At 36.6% G+C, this 19,850-nt stretch overlaps 1 protein-coding gene across 2 annotated transcripts; it reads right to left on the minus strand.

Annotated features, from left to right (window-relative positions):
* Positions 1-1,900: 1,900 nt before the first annotated feature.
* On the minus strand, positions 1,901-19,850 carry LOC134577184 (uncharacterized). Of its 2 annotated transcripts, none has more exons than XM_063435853.1 (9): positions 19,706-19,850; positions 15,780-15,908; positions 14,622-14,765; positions 12,756-12,893; positions 7,864-7,968; positions 7,142-7,264; positions 6,053-6,196; positions 5,121-5,258; positions 1,901-2,282 (listed from the first exon to the last, which is right to left on the minus strand). In XM_063435853.1, exons 1-9 carry the CDS (start codon positions 19,752-19,754, stop codon positions 2,080-2,082), a joined length of 1,173 nt encoding a protein of 390 aa, XP_063291923.1. In that variant the 5' UTR covers positions 19,755-19,850; the 3' UTR covers positions 1,901-2,079. The 2 variants fall into 2 exon arrangements, with proteins under 2 accessions (XP_063291923.1, XP_063291924.1); XM_063435854.1 differs by lacking the exon at positions 1,901-2,282 and adding an exon at positions 4,695-4,819.

Below are 19,850 nucleotides of genomic sequence, written 5' to 3' on the forward strand. Positions count from 1 at the left end.
TATTAATATTCCTTCTATATTTACCAGTAGATGAAATTTGTTATTGTATAACTGATTTACCATCGCTGTCAATTATGTACCTAAATATTTTTACTATAGCACCATGGAAATGAAAATGTACTATTATTGTTTTTTTGTATTTTTTTTTTGTGTATGATGAATAATACATTTCTGGTTTTAAATAGCAGAGTCATTATTTTTGTAATTTTGAAAAAAAAAATGTACATTTCCAGAATTTAAATTAGTAAAGATTTGTAACTGTTACTATAATTTCACTTTTATATGCTACTTTAAAGTCCTGATTATCTACTAAAGGTTTAGTAATTGGGATTTTATCTAAATGCATGTAACAAAATAATGGAATTAGCAATACAAAGCTATTACAGCAGTGACTGACCTCTACTGGTCGTGCTGAAAACTACACACTAGTAACCTGATACAATAAATCTATTCTTGTTGCAACGTTTTAGAATAAAATATATTATCCCAGAATATACAGGATTATTTGCCAGAGTGAGAATTGTCAGGAGTTCAAATTGAATTTTAAATCTAAAGCCAACATAGCTGAATGGGAACATTTCTCCAGGTCAGCTATGCTTCCAGTTTTGTTATGTTGATCAAAATTGTTAAATTAATTTTGAATTCCCAACAATTCTCACTTTAGTAATTTACCCTGACACTCACTACAGAAATCAATTATAAAGTCAAAGTTGACATTGTTTATACATTTTGAACCTGATACAGCCATGTTGTATGTTAGGACGCCATTTTTAAAGTTATGTCATTCTAAGAACAGTGAGGAATACGATTTCAAGCTAAAATATTAAACATGTTAACATGCTGAGTCACATCCAGCCGAGGTACATACCCTCTTACAACCTCAGATAAACTTGTTTTTCTCCTTTTAACTTGTACCCATCTGCCACAACATTCGACTACAGTGGCACGTAATATCAATACTTACGGTTAGTTATAAACAAACTATAAGAATAAACTGTAGATTAAGTGATATTTCATAAATACCACTAACATAGACATTTCTAAAGATAACACATAATGTTTGAGTGCAGTGTGATATGTTTGCAGTGATTAAATAATAAACAAATAAGAGCATTAAGAGTGTATTTGTTAATCGGCAATTAAGGGGTTAAGCATTACACAATATCCATAATTTGGCAAGAATAACATGCGGTGTACGTCAGAAACTTGAAATTTGAAAGATAACTTACTCACCAACGAATTGTTTTGTTTTGATTCTGTGCCAGTCATAGAGATCTATTGAATCTATACCTTTATAAACCTTGTGCTTTTACCAATAAATTGACTCTGTTTATCAATTTGATTATTCGTTCCACCCAGTTGAATCAACAAGGGTTTGTCCATAAATGATTCAGTTCTCCAGGTAAAGAGATGGTTGGACAACTGCAAGAGGAATTTGAACAGGAAAGAATCCTAACGGAATTATTTGCTTTATAGATGCATAATACAAATAGAGTTGTGCTAACAAAAGGATTTTGAAGTGTTATTAATGAAAATATGCTCCTTGATCTTGTTACTGATCACGTCTCTTGCTGTGCCTAATTAACTACAATGCTGCAGATTCATTATACACGTAAACAACTTATTTTGATGTTTTGGTTCCCTTTTCACATTGGATGTTTGCATCTTTTTTTAAAATCTAAATTGTAAGTTCCCATGAGAATAAGGCTCCTGTGTTGTTGTTTTTTTTTAAATATATTTTTTATTATCTTAAATTATCTTAAATCTTAAACTAGTCTATTTACTAATTACATTTACAGTGCTACATTATGTGTTGGCACTTTATAAATAAAGTATAATAATAATAATAATAATAATAATAATAATAATATGTTTAGATGCAAGTCCATGCTCTCCTTTCCATTATAGCAATCGACATAGTGTGCCCAGCAATTAAGGAGCCCATTGGATAATTTATGTTTGTAAATCCAAGGCAGTGTTTTCTCTGTGATTGCTTTGTGGATAAACATATAAATGGGCACATTAAAATTCAGTGAGAACCTCTTCTAACGTCCACGAAGATATCAACGTCGGGTTTCTTTATAATGTTTGAAGTAAATAGTTAAATATCCAAAATGAAACCCCTGCATGAAGCAAAATTCCATAACGGAGAATGGAACCACCACTGTAACACGCAAAATCCATCTTAACGTTTACACCACCTCCTGTAGCAGAAAGCGATTTAAGAAAGCACAGAGAAATGGTCCCACAACCACGAATTGCCTCTTCTTTTGACATGGCACCTGCGAAATGTAAACACATAATCTATATTATTATTTTTTTCTTTTTGATGCAATCTAGTTTTACAAAAGAGAGAAATTAGATTTGCTCTTAAAATTTTTCAACTAGTTGCACATGTTATCCTCCAAGCCTTGATCTTGATTGCCATAAGGGTGAAACAAACTGGATTAAAACAGCACATGCTAACTATTGTTTGTTTGTTTGTTTTTCAAAGATGAGACATATTTTTTTTTAATACTTATAATATAAACATGTATCTGCAACAATTAACCCCTTCAGGACGGAGTCAATAGTGCACGTTCTGATCAAAACAAAACGTAAACAAACACTAGAATTTGCGCTATATGTCTGTTCACCCGTAGTTTCCCTCTTTCAAATTATATGCACCCACACTTATTATATATCGTTTAGTTCAGGAGAAACAGGGCTTTAATTTATCATTAACTATTCATATATGGAACATAATTTATTATGAATAAAATTTTAAAAAAAATTGAGAAAATAAGATTGTTTTTAAAATGTGCATTTCCGTCTGACATTTTAACTGTGAATGTTATAATACTGTTAGGTTTTACTGCAAAAAAATGCACATATTTGTAATCAGCGATGTGTCACGAGTACAACAGTACCCCACATTAACAGGTTTTATGTTGTTTTGGAAAGTTACAGGGTCAAATATAGAACATTCCATTTTCAAATTGAAATTTTCCAGATTAGTAATGTTACCTTTGAGACGGCGTGGTAGCCAGGAATGAGAATTACCACCATAATGGCATAGCATTTGAAAAAGTAGACAACCCAAGGTATTGAAAGGCAACATAACCAATCTGGCAAATTTCAATGTCAAAAAAATGAAATGCAAGCCTTATATGTGACTCTCTAACTTTCCAAAACACCATAAAACCTGTACATGGGGGGTACTGTTATTCTCGGGAGACTTCACTAAACACAAATATTAGTGTTTTAAAACAGTAAAACATATTACAACAATAATATAGACCATAAAAGTGCCATTCGCTTGTAAAAAATGCGAAAAACGTCACCTTTACTTAAACTATCATCGTTGTAATACAATTTACCAGTTTGAAACACTAATATTTGAGTTCAGCGAAGTCGCCCGAGTTCTACAGTACCCACTATGTACAGGTTTTATGGTGTCTTGGAAAGTTAAAGGGTCAAATATAGTGCTTGCGAATTAAATTCTCTGCACTTTCTCCCTGTGTTGTCAGGCATGTCAATCAAATTTAATTAATCAAATCACATAATTACGTTAAAATATTATTTAAATATACACGTAGAATTTTAATATATATGCATTTATAGGTATTTAAATTCTACGTGTATACTAATGTAATCTTTTATATAATTATATGTATTTATCTATATATATATATATTTGGTGGTTATTTGTATTTTATATATAGATAGATATATATAGAATGTCATTCTAAGTGTATTTTGTTACCGATATATATATATTAAAAACAAAATACAGTTAGAATGAAATTACATATGCATATATAATTTATATTAAATTTTGTTTCAATATTTTATTTATTTATTTTATTATTTTATTTATTTATTATTTGAATTATACGTATTTATATATAATATATATGTAACATCATTCTAAGTGTATTTTAATATTAATATATATACTTATATTTTAATATTAATATATATACTTATATTAACATTAAAATACACTTTGTATATATATTTATTTATTTTATAACATGTTTTTTTTTTTTTTTTACACTACCTACCAGCAGGGGGACTATCTGATATTTCAAACAGTCCCCCTGCTGGCAGATCCATAGCCAGCTATAGGGGGCCATGTGATCGCTCTTTGAGAGCGATCACATGGCCCCCGGGGGCCTCATTTGCCGGAGGGGGGCTGCATGGGCTCTCAGGCAGCCCCCCAGAAGAGGATCACAGCGGAGGTGAGTACACCTCTCCTCCTGGGGGCTTAAGCCGTTACGGCGTACCATGCCGTTGCAACGGCTTTAACCCCTTAAGGACACATGACATGTGTGACATGTCATGATTCCCTTTTATTCCAGAAGTTTGGTCCTTAAGGGGTTAAAGTCCATTTAATGCAGGACGGCATGGTACGTCGTAATGGCGTTAAGGGGTTAAGGAAAAATTAAATATATATTTTTTTAAATGTGATGTTAAAAATAAAAGATTTGGATGCAATTAAATACGTGTGTGCTTCAACTAGAGAAAAATTTCCAAATTGACTAATATATTTGTTCTTTAACATCAACAGGGTTTCCCTGCAGTCACCAGAGTGTACAAGGCTAGAAGCATTGTACTAAGCAGCAAAGTTAAATTGACTCAATTCCTTCTTCTGTCCTTCGGAGCTAAGCTCTGATGCAACCCCATTGCAGAGTTCTATGTGTGTGATCAAATACAATAATCAGACAATGTCTAAGTGTAAATGCTCAGACATGGTCAATGGGTTCTCTTTGATTCTGCAATTCTTTACCTGATGTCACAACTGGCATCCAGATTGCCGAATCACAGCCATGTTATGCTAATGAGATATGACATGATTACTTTGGGTTAATATGCATTCACTATGTTTTACTAAGCTAACCAAAAGAGTCCCAGGTTAAATGCGTCTTACATCCTTGCAAAACATGGCGACAACTGATTGATACTTTTAATTTGTAATACTACGGAAGCAAATCAGGTTTGAAACTGTTTAGTTTTGCAACTTAGTAGCTGGAATAAAAAAAGTAACAAAAAAATACAACATAATTTTATGTTTGAAGCATGTTGAATGCGAACAAAAAAGCTATAAAGGGAATAAATGGTCTGGTGAGTATTATTACCTGATGTCTGCAAATTCCGAGAAACACATATAGTCTCATTCCCAGTACATTGTATTTCCTTTGAGTAAGTACAAGAAGAATTATTTGAGGAGCAGCTTGGACATGTTCGTTTTTTAACTGTAGAATTAGTATTTGGCCCTATATGGGAAGAAATTCGCAAAGATGATTCGCACAAAAAAGCTGTATATAAATGTACAAAATAAATAAATACATACATTAATTAATAATATTTAATAAGACAAATTATATAATATGAATTATAGCAATATGTGAGAGCTGCTGGGCATGTCATGGCAATAATTCATACAAATGTTATGTCAGAGTTCGTTGGTGGTGTTCCATAAGTCAACTTTAGGAAGATCTACCATTCTCATACTTCCTGTTGTTGAATCTTCCACCAGGCAGAAGTAAAATGAAGGCCTCCTGGTGGAAATTATTTGAGCTATTTAAAAGCCATAACCCACATGGCTGTGAAGGATCATAGCAAGTGAGCATTTACCAACTCAAATCTGCCACTGTGTCTTTTATTGTATGCATACTGTGCAAGGCCCTCAGACAATATGAGATGCCATACCACCATCCTACATTTTAAAATTCCTGTATGACCTTGAAAAAGGAGAGAATGGAGCCACCAAATGCATTACAGAATACCCAGGTAGAGAGTTGGGAGGGGGCCACTTTTATATTTTATTTCTCAATTAGGGTTAGACAGGTATAACAAGGGGGAGCTGAGATCCAGGTACAAAGCTGAGGAATCGATTATTTAATAAGGTTTCCTTTATCATTATGCAACTTTAAATACCATTATATGATAAATCAAAGGTTTTGTCTATTTCAGAGGTAAGGTTAAAGTGCATGCACACACTTTCAGGTATATCTGTTGGTCAAAGTCAGGAGTTGTTCTAGGGAGTAAGATGTAGACAAGCACTTACATGTAGGTATAGATGGAGTACAGTTGTTGTTAGCACAGCATTTTGATATCATACTAATCTTAGCTCCGGAATAACTCATGGTTCCATATTGACTGCACTTTCTCACTGGTTGACAGGATCTCATTAAATTTACAGTTTCTCCATCTGTGGACAACATGATGAACCATTGTTCATATTAATATATTTAGTATAACAGAATAACCCAATATAGTTTACCAATGAAAATATTAGCTAGTAAATACATTAATTAAATAGTAACTTCTCTGTAATTTACAACATTGAACGTGTGATAACTTTTTTCATATAATCCTCAGTTTCCTTTTAAATTTATATTAAAGATTCATTAAATTACATAGTCTAGTTCTGACAAGGCAAAGCCAGGACAAACATAGCAAGTGAACAGGGTAGAAAGAAACATTGTATTTCATTTCTACACTTTTCTGTGCTTTACCTATACTGACTGGCAGGTGCAAAGGACAGAATTTATAACAATGATTGACAGGGAGTAACGAGTATCAGTTCTAGATACAAGATAAAGAGGTGTAGGTTTCTGAATTTAATTTAATTTTTTGACACCTCACAAAAGGGAGTTTGTTAAATATTGAGAAAGGTAAACAGCATACGTTTTTGCACAATGTTTTTCTTTTTTTAATCAAGATTTTCTGGAAAACAAATTGATTTGTTTTTCTTTTTATTTCACATTTAATATTTAATTCAGTAACAAAGTCCTCTGCTCATGCAGCCGATGTTTTAAAGCTCATATTTTTAACAGATTAAAATTCAGCATTTCCAATTCATTTGAAGTTTCCCAGCTGATTGCTTGACATGTTTACTTATTTTTAGCCTTTTGTTTTATAATGCACTAACTTGTTACCAAATAAGCTAAACTATATCATAAGATAAAATGCATTATTAGACAAAATAAAAGAAATAAAAACTTATTTGTATTATACATCAAAAACTCTCCAGTACTTAAAGACATATTTACCATGCTTTTTATTTTTAAATTGTTTTAGATTATTCATTTTGTTAGAATTTTGCAGAATATAGAAAATATGAGTTTTTAAGTTATCGCTACACGTTGCATACCTTTAGTGGTAGTTTTTGTAAAAATTGAAGCACAGACATATCCCTCTGGACAGAACACGCTGCTCCCTGTGCAGGATGTCGCACCTGATACAAAACACGATGTGCACTCGAGAACAGAACCAGCTAGAATAAAAGATATGACAAAAACCCATGATACATGCAGCCAATTAATATTGTGACGTCGTAGGAGATTTACGGTCTCTTAAAAACGATAAGAATATAAACCTTAAAATGCATATATATTATTTAAAAAAAAAAGAGGTAAAAATAAAATAGAAAAATAAAAAGCTGATAAAATTTAAGAGGGGATTTCTTGTCTGTTTCTAAGATTCATTTTATTGTTAGCAATATGTTACTTCCACTGTGGACATTTTTAATTTCTTCCAAGTTTTAGTCTGATTTTATTTTTGCTGAGTTATTTTTTTTTTATCCGTATCTATGATACATCAGATTTTGACTGTCAATATTTTCTTTTAAAGGTTGTCCTAAAAATGGCCTCTATAACTAATGCAGATTAAAGAATTAGGGGTCAAGCGTTGGTCAGTATGTAGATCAAACTGTAAAAAACATCAAATTTAAGTAAGGAATATTAACCCCTTAAGGACACATGACGTGTGTGACACGTCATGATTCCATTTTATTCCAGAAGTTTGGTCCTTAAGGGGTTAAAAAGGCCTAGCTACTAGAACCCAACATGTTTCCAACATTCTCCCCTCTTGTACCTGAGGTTGTGTTGCAGGAGTATGGAAAATCCTTGCTGGCATTCATTGAAATGTTAGCAATCTCACAAAACGTTCCTGTAGCACAACCATAAAACATCTGAACTCCTGAAAAAAATAAAATAAAGCTAGTAAGTAAACACAATATAAATAAAAAATTGGACATGGGGCTGATTTCAGCACAGGGTTTCCCTTACTGGTCCTAATCCTTACCCCAACTTAATCCTCACCCTAATCCTAAACATACACTGAATCCTAATACCAAAATCTTCCCTAATCCTAACCCTTGCTCAAATAATAGCATTAGATGGATTACTCTGCACTGTATGCTAGCAACATGAGAGGGGTTATTTTCCTCACTGTTACCAACTTAGTTTGCTAAACACTGTCACAATATGATTTAAAGTCCCACTGTGGCCATAGTCACTCATAGTGTGCAGCACTGGAAAGCCTACATAGCTCAGCTCTGAACAACTTTTGCAGCCAGTGATTTTGGTCTTTAAAGACCCCGCAGGTCTCCCCATCAGAGAAAATCTCAGGTGATCTCAGAAATTATGTCACTGAGTTTGTGGCTGAACCTGGAATTTTAGCCTTGGTGATTTAAAGGGCTGTATCACAGATCATCTGTTAGTATAGGGTTTATTAATTCTGTCCCCAACTGACAGACGGGAGTCCCGGGCAGGGCCGGCCTTAGGGGTGTGCGAGCTGTGCGGCTGCACAGGGCGCCATGGAGCAAGGGGCGCCCTGCAGCCGACACAGCTCACACATGGCCGGCCAGAATAAAAAAAAATAAAAAATTGTGGCGGGGGCGGAGCTTATCGTGCGGCGGGGCGGAGCTTACTGTGTGGCGGGGCGGAGCTAAAAGCGCCGGAAAACTGATGCAGGGGAAGCAGGAAGGAGTCCCTGCTTCCCCCAACAACCAGAATCCATAATTAACAGAGGTAACTATGTGACTGTCTGCTTGTGTGTGAGTGTGTGTGTGTGTCTGTGTGTTTGACTTTCTGTCTGTCTGTGTGTGTGACTGTGTGTGTGTGTGTGTGTGTGTGACTGTCTGCCTGTGTGTGTGTGACTGCCTGTGTGACTGTCTATGTATGTGTGTGACTGTCTGTGTGTGTGTGTGTGTGTGTGTGTGTGTGTGACTGTCTGACTGTGTGTGTCTGCCTGTGTGTGTGTGTGTGTGACTGTCTTTGTGTGTGTGTGTGTGTGTGTGTGTATGACTGTCTGTGTGTGTGACTGTCTGTGTGTGTGTGACTGTATGTGTGACTGCCTGTGTGTGTGACTGTGTGCCTGTGTGTGTGGCTGTGTGTGTGTGACTGTCTGCCTGTGTGTGTGGCTGTTTTCCTGTGTGTGTGACTGTCTTTGTGTGTGTGTGTGTGTGTGTGTGTGACTGTCTGCTTGTGTGTGTAGCTGTTTGCCTGTGTGTGTGTGTGTGTGTGTGTGTGTGTGACTGTTTGCCTGTGTGTGTGGCTGTCTACCTGTGTGTGTGTGTGTGTGTGTGTGTGTGTGACTGTGACTGACTGTCTGCCTGTGTGTGTGTGAATGTCTGCCTGTGTGTGTGTGACTGTCTGCCTGTGTCTGTGTGTGTGTGTGTGTGTGTGACTGTCTGTGTGTGTGACTGTCTGTGTGTGTGAGACTGTCTGCCTGTGTGTGTGTGACTGTGTGTGTGACTGTGTGTGTGTGTGGCTGTCTGCCAGTGTGTGTGTCATTGTCTGTGTGTTTAACTGTCTGTGTATGTGTGACTGTCTGTGTGTGTGTGACTGTCTGTGTGTGTGACTGTCTGTGTGTGTGACTGTCTGTGTGTGTGACTGTCTGCCTGTGTGTGTGTGTGTGACTGTGTGTGTGTCTGTCTCTGTGTGTTTGGCTGTCTGCCTGTGTGTTTGTGTGTGGCTGTCTGTCTGCCTCTGTGTGTTTGGCTGTCTGATGTGTGTGTGTGTGGGTGTGTGTGTGTGTGACTGCCTATGTGTGACTGACTGGGCAGACTAGATGGGCCTAATGGTTCTTATCTGCCGTCACATTCTATGTCTGTGTGTGTGTGTGTGTATGTGTGTTTGTGTGTGGCTGTCTGTGTGTGACTGCCTGCGTGTGTTTGTGTGTGTGCATGTGTATGGCTGTCTGCCTGTGTGTGTGTGTGTGTGTGACAGGGTGTGTGGAAAGGGGGATGGAGGGGGGGAAGGAGTGGGGGAGGGGGAGAGAGAAGGGGGGGGGGGGCGCTGTGAAGATTTTTCACACAGGGCACCCAAAGGCCCAAGGCCGGCCCTGGTCCCGGGTATATTGTTATTATTATTATTATTATTTTATTATTTATAAAGTGCCAGCAAATTCCATACAGCAGTACAATGGGTGGACTAAGAGACACATAGATGTAATCAGACAAATGGACGCACAGGAACAGAGGGGTTGAGGCCCTGCTCAATGAGCTTACATGCTAGAGGGAGAGGGGGATATAGTGACACAAAGGGTATGAGTAGGGGTAATGAAATAACTTGCTAGAAAAGTAATCACTGAGAACTTACTAGGTTATTTTTGACAGTTGAGATGAAGAGATGAAAACCCGCTAACAGTTTAAATTATATGCTTTCCTGAAGAAGTGTGTTTTCAAAGATTTTTTGAAGGAGTGGAGACTGGGTGAAAGTCTAACGGAGAAGGGAAGAGAGTTCCACAAAAAAGGTGCAGTACTTGAGAAGTCTTGGAGGTGATCATCAGATGTGGGAGTATGGACAGAGGATAGGCGTAGGTCTTTGGCAGAATGCAGGGGCCTCAACGGGACATACTTGTGTATTAGGGAGGATAGGTAGGTTGGAGCAGCATTATGTAGAATCTTAAATTGAGCCCTATATACGAAGCCAATTTAGGGACTGACAGAGGGGGAGGCATGGGAGGTGCGGGCGGAGAGGAAAATTAGCCTCGCTGCCGCATTCATTACAGATTGTAATGGGGCAATCTGGGAACACATAAGACCACTGAGAAGGGAATTGCTGTAGTCAAGGCAAGTATGAAAAACAGCATGGACCAGCACCTTTTAGCTGTGTCTGGTGTTAAGTAAGGGCAGATGCGAGTTATGTTACCAGTTATCAGCAGGTATATGGTCCTCACTGGTAAAATACGGCATGACAGAATATGGTAGGATATCCATGATGGAATAATTGTCACGTATTCATCCGCTTATAGAAATGTGGTTAATGACATTTACTGTCCACACAGGAAAAGTTGTGCCGCGCAGCAACCTAATCCATAGAAGGGTTAATGCTGAGCAGCAATTATGCAAATGAAACCTGGTAACTGAATTTGGGGTCAAAGGCCGGTTACAGCCTATAAGATCTAGAGGAGGGGTATTTAGGCCCAGTTCTCATCCTGCTCAGTGCCCTGTCGTGGTTTCCCTTGTGGTTGTCCGAGAGAGCGTTCCTGTTTATAGTTTTCTACCTGGTTTTTGACTTTGGCTTTGTTTATTGACTTCTCTATATTCTGGTATCCTGACTCTTGGCTTTCCTCATCGCTGTGTCCCTTTCTGTGTTCCCTGATCTTGGCTAGTATTTTTGACTATTCTATGTACGATAAATCCGGCCATTCTAAGGACCGGTAATACGTTACTTATTTGTCATCCGTGCTATACAGTTCTATGTGCTGGATCAAACAGTAATCTTGACAATAATTATTTTATCGGTTGTTAAGTGATTGAGGGATCATTATTTAGTTGGACAAAACATTTACTTAACAAGAATGAGATATTGTGAATAATGGGATATTTTGTTGTTTTCAAATTTAGTTTTGTAGACAATCTGTGCCGCATTATAGTAAAAGAGATACGAATAAATCTGTTAATGCATATAATTTGTTCTGTCCACATCGATAGAAAAACTGTTATTCATCTCCAGAAAAAAAGTTAATTTAATATTTATTTAATATAATAGAAACCAGTGTCTGAACTGAACCTTTTCATATAAAGAAAATATACATTATTCTCACTGACATAAAAACCAAACAATCTGTTTTGTCTTGAAATCTGTAACAGGGTCATTCACTAAAGTGAGAAGTGAAGTGAGAACTTTGGATCTCAAAGTGAATTCCAAATTTAAAGCCATGGTAGCTGGACGGGAAGCACAGCTGAGTTAGAAAGCTTTGTCAGTTCAGCTAGTTGGACATCAGATGAGAAATTCCCTTTGAATTTCCTTTGAATTCTCACTCTAGTGCAGGGCTGTCCAACCTGCGGCCCCCCAGATGTTGCTGAACTACAACTCCCATGATTCCCTGGCTATCTGTTTAATTGAAATGTTCATGGGAGTTGTAGTTCAGCAACATCTGGGGGGGGGGGGCGCAGGTTGGACAGCTCTGCTCTAGTGCATATCCTTCTCAATGTTGACCATAGACTGCAGAATGAATTGGTGAAAATGTCAGTTTCCATATAGCAAACATTGCATTTCGACTATGCAGTTCGACTGTTGCAGTTCGACTATTTTGAACTACACGAAGTGGCTTCAATTAATGTATATCTGCTATTTCAGTGGCTGTGTTAATATCCCTGAAACTTATTTCAAATTAAGTTTTAGTGTGCAGCTTTTACAAAGCAGATATAAAGACTAAAAATATATACGATAAACAAAATACCCGTACCAATAGGTATGTTTGAAAACGTACCATCTCAATCTGCCATGACTCATATAGCCTAAAACCTAGTTACATTTTTTTTTTTTTTTTTTATAGCTATATTGCAACACAGTATTACAGATGACAAAAGTGGACTCGTGTGATTGCTTTATAGGCCAAAAGGCTCGGTTATTTTTTTTTTCCCAGAATCAATTTGCCTTTAAAATAATGTGATGTTGTTGTACTTTTGGATAAAGAAGGACAATAAAATAGGAAAAAGAAAAATGCAAAAAGTATAAAATAAAACACATTACCAGAACTTGAATTTATAGTCTGGACACCACACACGTTCTCGTACCCCGTACAAAGAAGGCTTACTGAAGGAGTGCATGACGAATTGGTCGTTATACAAGTAGGACATTTCAGTCCATTTTGGGAATTATTGGATGGCCCTATAACGTATGATGAATTACATAATAAATTACATGCTTATGTTTGCCTTAAATTATTATAGAGTTTTTTTTAAACATATTGCAAGTTGTAAGACAATGCACTGTATTGTTTGCCACCATGTTCTATCTAGAATATACATGTTATTATCATCCAACTCAATGTTATTCATTGAATGTAATCAGAAGCTGAAGACCGAGAGAGTCCTTCCTCATTTCTATTCATAGCCTGATAGAGCCTGATAAATACATTATTATAATATTACAGATAATATTATTAGGTAGGCACACAGGTCATTTACTGATTACATGTGCTTTCACATGGGGTAAACACAAGAAAATATTCATTAGGACATCAGACACCTGCAACAACAAATACACAATCAGTGCATTCACATAAAAGCACACATTGACACTGTCATCCATGCATTCACACACAGAGTATCAATATTCAGTAGCATTCACCCAGAATTTACCTGTATAGGCCCACCACTCGGGATTTTCAGCTGGTTTGCACTACTCACATATCTGTATTTACAATATCATACACATACATTTTTACTTTGACACATACAGTGACCACCTGAAGCTACATACACGTTCAATACCTTGCTTACAAACTTATGAGAAAAACAAACGGGAATTCATAGGTTCAAGAAAAACCTGAGGCTGAACCTAAACCAAAACTTGATGACCCCTCCACTAACATAGAGGTGGGGCTGTCATGACATATTACTGCCTTTGTATGTAATGTCCCATTTGTATGTAATGATCCCTTTGTATGTATGTCCCCTACACATGAGCAGCATGCTGCTGTTGCTCTTTGGGATCTCAATGAAAACATAGCCACAAATAAGATCATGCTGCACAGCCAGGTAGTCAATATGATGTTGCCATGCTGTCCAATAATAGAAGGGTGAGCACTTGGGAGGCCCCACCACCTCCCCCTCAGAAGAATGGGTGAGCAATATATTACTATCTTTTCTTTTTATAATCAGTGGCTGAATTCAGATGTAAAATGTAAAAATGTTCCACTCATTCCACCTCATTAACTGTAGAGGTCAGGGGCTAAAGAACATGGCATCTGGGGCTTCAAACCCTTAAGCAACCCCCAAAGCAACACCTTTGGTTTTCATACTAGTACTATTTAAAAAAAGAAATTACAAGACAGTGATAAAGCATAAGGGCATCACGCTAATTGTAGAAACTCAAATACGCCCATGCATTCATACACACTATACACAACAAAAGGAATATGCACCTTTATATTTATATTATATATAAAGTGCCAACAACTTTTCAGAACTATACAATAGGTGGATTAACAGGCAAGTATGTGGAACAGAGGGTGTTGAGGGCCCTGCTCAATAAAGCTTATATTGTAGGAGTAGAGGGCCCAAAATTATAGGTACATTGGCCATCAAAGAACCCAGGACTCAGTTTTCCCTGAAGGCCAATAAGGCTCTCAGTTTTACCTTGTTTGCACAATTAGTTGCATGACATCTGTCCCTAGTTGCATATGAATAAACCTTCATTTTCTGTTAAAATAAAATTAAAATTGCTAAAGTCATTCTGAGTACATGTTTTATTCCAATAAATGCTGCCATAGCACATAGCCAGGAAACAAAGACTGTTAAGGAAAGACACATTTGGAAGGTAGAACACTTTTCAGAACTAAATCAATTTACTATTCAGTAGAATTGTTTTCTTTGTGAAAACAGATTTACTTACATGTAGGGTAAGCTGGGGAACAGTTGTCAGTAAGGCAGCAGGATACCCCAGTGTTGATTTTTCCACCAGAATAGCTCATACTTGCAACTGCATCACACATGGTCCGTGGTTGACATGATCTCACAACACTTATATTAACTCCACCTTTTGAGTATTATAAAAAATTTGCATTATTATACATTGACAAGCATCAACTCAATGGTAACAATGGGCCAGAGGCTCTTGAACAATAGCATTATTTGCATACATATTTTAATGTATTTGTTATTTACTTAACTTTATTAAACTAAGGAGTTCAATGCAGATTTGGTATCTGATGGATAATGTTCTTTGGATTTTATACCAGTATTATATGTGTTTTCAACATATTACCATCTCAAAAAACGAAAATGAAGGAGGCTGACAACATATACTGCACCTTTTGTGTAAGTTCCTCTGTGTCTCCACACAAAGGACCTCAAAGTCAAATTGCTACAGAAGTGCAACAACACCAGTATTCAAATATAAAAGAACACTCCTGCACCAGAACCATCACAGCCTTCTTCATCCCAGACTAACCAGTGAAACCATTTGGATGCTCATCTACATCTTCCCGGGTGCCCTTGCTGCATCCAGCCTTCTCAAGCAGACGATCAGACAATTACAAGAAAACTTACAGGAACGATAGGTTGAAGAGGACCCAGCTCAATCGAGCTTAAATTCTATAGGAGGTGGGGTGTAAAACATTAGGACAGGAAATATCAATCAAATAGGGTGGGAGTGAAGCAGAGCTGGAGTAGAGAGCAGAGTGCTGCCCTTTAGGAGAGAGCAAGAGACAGGAATGTGAGGTAGAGGTTACTCTGGAGACCATAAGCTTTCCTAAAGAGATGGGTTTTAAGGCACTTTTTTAAACGATCAAAGACTAGGGGAGAGTCTGATGGCGGTAGGCAGGCTATTCCAAAGGAAGCATTGTTGGGAATTTAAAGTGAATCCAAAGAGAATTTCAAATTTAAGACCAAAATGGTCAAACTGAAAACACCTTACTTGAAGAATGTTTCCATTTTCACACTAATTTTCTATTTTGGTCTTTAATTTAAAATGTACATTGAACCCCTCAGCGATTTGCAATGTAGTGAATAGCCCTGAATTTATCTCTAGTTATTAACAAGTAATGCTTACCCAAGTCTTTAATTTCCATGAATGAAGATGCACAGACGTAATCAGAAGGGCAAGTCACGTTGTTTCCCGTGCAGGATCCATTCGAAGACAAGTTTGAGAAGCACGATATGCATGAGAGAGTGGAGCCACCTAAAATAGAAATACTAATGCATAAAATAAAAATTAGGACAGTGTAATTAAGTATTTTTTCTTTAAAATCAGTGGGATTTAAAAGCATAGGATCACAAGAAGCATTCATATGAGTATTTGTATTCACAGGGGCATAGCTTAACCATTCTGTTCAGCAGATAAAGGACCCTTCTACGAGAGGAAAAGTAGGCTTGCAAATTTGAAGCCAGGGATTCTCTTTTTCAGGATACGGAAGGAGAAACAAAGTCATTTTGATATCACTAATACTAAATAAATAGAGCTTTAATCTAATTTTATTCCTTGAGTTCTAGAAAGCTAAATAATGCAATAGGTTAATAGTATATGGCTGAAATGAGACCTATATAGAGGCGTACGTAGGTTACACGGCACCCAGGCAGAAATGTATTTTTGTACCTTCACTCTTATTCTAAAATTATTTTTGTATCTCACTATGTACCCTCCCAACCCCCTTTTGTTAGGGAAATTACATGCACATGTTTACAATCATACACACAAAGACTGTAAGCTTGTTTCAGCAGGGTCCTCAACTACCTATTGCTCCTGTTACCTTTTGTTATTGTCTCATTTGGTAAATTCCACTTTAATTGTAAAGTACTGAGGAATAAGCTGGCACTATATAAATACTACTACTAAAAATAATAACAATAATTTATATACAAAGGCGTCCACACCTAGATTCATATACACACAGACATATGCAAACATGTGGACACATATACACACAGACACTCATATACAAGCATATATTCATGTACACACACACACATACAAACTTATATATAGACATTATATACTGCCACTCATTCATATACAATATATAATTATATACAAATACGTTGAATTTAAATTTTCTTCCTTTATATTATTTTTCTGCGAGGGTTTACAGTGGTCTCCACCTCCTACCTTGAAACAGAGATCTGGAGTGGGACATCATTTCCAGGGTCCAGTGGGGCTGCTTTGACCAGTCTCTGTACTGATACCCCCTTCTTTCTGCTTTGTAGTGATGCCTGGACTGGGGTAAAGTCACATTCCAACTTCAGCTTCAGTACTGTAGGTGCGAGGGAGCTGGGAAAGAGTGGAGCATCCCCTCAGGGCCTGCTCCTAACCCACTAACAAGACAGAAGCAGAACAAACACCTGATGTGCAGCACTCCTACCACCAATGAATTGGTTAAGAAGGTGCCCTGCTCTGGCTGCAAGGGGGGTGTTCTCTGCATCCCCCCTGCTATCTGTCATCCTAGGTGAACCACCCCTGCTATGTGCACTCCTGGGGCTATATCTTCATGTGGTTCATGGATTACAGGATAAAACTTACAAGGAAAGGTTAAAGGAACTTCACATGTATTGCTTGGAGGAAAGACGAGACAGGGGGGATATGATTGAAACATTTAAATACATAAAGGGAAACAGTAAAGGGGGAGACTATATTTAAAAGTAGGAAAACTACAACAACAAGAGGAAATAGTCTTAAATTAGGGGCAAAGGTTTAAAAATAATATCTGGAAGTATTACTTTACTGAGAGGGTAGTGGATGCATGGAATAGCCTTCCAGCTGAAGTGGTAGAGGTTAACACAGTGAAGGAGTTTAAGCATGCATTGGATAGGCATAAGGCTATCCTAGCTATAAGATAAGGGCAGGGACTAATGAAAGTATTTCGAAATATTGGGCAGACTAGATGAGCCGAATGGTTCTCATCTGCCGTCACATTCTATGTTTCTATGTTTCTATATATTTCTTTCTACCTAAGCTGTTAATACTATTCCATCTTTCAAATGATTGATGTCACAAGTGAAAGTCACCTGATAATGTTACTAGTTTCTAAACTTCTGTATTTGCTTTCCCCTGAATCACATTTCTCAATAACCTGGTTCAACCAAAATCCTGAACCCTGAAAGGGTACGTAGATAAATCATGTAATAAATTTAATGGACAATTGACAATACTTTAATTTCGTTCATCATTCAGAGTTCATTCTTTGGCACCAAAGAAGAAAATGATTGATTGAAATAAAAAAAATGCTTTGAAGGTTAGAGAACAGGCAGTAAATGTTCATTTTTATTGAACGTTCAAGTGAGAAGTGACCAGCAGAGGAAAAAACAAGAGCAATTAAAATAAATCTATATTTGTATATTTACAGTATGTATTATGTATTTAATAAATATAATATATATATATATATATTTTTTTTTTTTTACTGCTTCTCCTTTTTTTCCCTATATTACTTCTTTTCACTTGATCTGTGACAAATCCTGATTCCACTGAAACTATTTTTTTTCCAGACTAATTTCAACAAACCGCATTTTTTGCCATTCATAAGTCTAGTAGTTACCATATCATTCTATTTCTCAAATTGTGGCAGGAGAACCGGGCTTTGAAAGTATGACAGTCCAATTTCCAATAAAGTTTCCATATTTCACGAGCTGCTAATCACTCTGGCAATAACCTGATAACTTTGTATTATTCTGGAAGATGTGCTCTGGTTTGCCATCCAATCTTTACAAAATGGCAGCAAGGCACTTACTTAAAACGAACCACTCATTGTGGAGCTTACTGGCAGATAGATACAGACTTAATCTATACCTATACCTATATCTATGCAGGCAAATGTGTAAAAGCTAACGTTCAATCTACATCTTCCACCTCCAAGATGGTGATCTGCAGCAGAATGGGTACAGTTGGTCCAAGTTTCACGTACAGTTTTGTGAGTGAGCAATAGAAAAATACTATCATCTGTCTCTGTCTGTCTGTCTATCTATCTATCAACAAAAATATATATTTCTCCAAACTCACAGGATCTGGCCATCATCAGATTTTGTTTGATCTCCAATTTTTCCATTATTATTTAATAATGCTAATGTTGGTCATTGAATATGGGGATGTAGTGTAAGCGCCTGCGCTGAAAACCCACATTCATAAATGTACTATGTTTTATAACTCATTCCACCTCTTTGTGCTACAATTTCAGCTGTTTTAACATGACCCACCCTTGTGACATGTTAAAAGAGCTGAAATCCAGACGCATCCTCCATCTTTCCAGCCTTGTGTTTAAGAGCTTTTCTAGGAAGCTCCCACCCTACCTGAATACAATGCACCCCCAGGATGTTTTCACCTCCTATAATCTCATTTTCAGTATCAGCACTTTATTTAGTATATCGTATTACAAAAAGAAAGTAGCATGATCCTCATTTTTCTACAATGCACAACAAAAATGGAACAACCTCGCAGACACAAATACATCTTCCTCCAGCCTAATATGCTTTAAGAGATCCCTGTCAACATATCTCAGTACAGAATGCACCTGTAATTGTGGTTGATTTTATTTCTTAATTGTTCTGTGGTAAATGTATATGTGCATTTAAATATGACTTTTTTTCAATCTTTATACTGTGTATTTTCATATTACTTTGTATTATTAATATTATGATGTGCCCTGTTGTAACAATGGGATGTTTGTGGGCTCAGGATTTACTTGAAAATGAGAGAAATCTCAATGTATCTTTCTAGGTAATACAATGTATCTTTCTAGGTAATACATATATATATATATATATATATATATATATATATATATATATATATCTCCATCTCTCTATCTCTATCTCGTCTAAGCCTCACACTTAAAAATCAGTTAAGTTGATGCTTTTTATATAACATTCACAATGAAAAAAATTACACTGAACACGAGGGATAAATTACTCTCTATTCATTGAGTGGATTAGAAATTACATTGAGAGAAACAGTTTCCTGATCGTTTATAGTAATTAAACATTGCTTACCTGTTGCTAAAGCAGAGAAGATAAATAGATATCCCAGAGGAGAGATCATGGTAAAGTTTCACCAATTCCAAGAATAGTAACATGAGATTAGATCATAATGATATAAAACAAAAATACTACTAATAAAGAAGGTGCTGTCAACAAA

The sequence above is a fragment of the Pelobates fuscus genome, chromosome 11, assembly GCF_036172605.1.
Source record: "Pelobates fuscus isolate aPelFus1 chromosome 11, aPelFus1.pri, whole genome shotgun sequence".
Taxonomy (NCBI): Eukaryota; Metazoa; Chordata; class Amphibia; order Anura; family Pelobatidae; genus Pelobates; species Pelobates fuscus.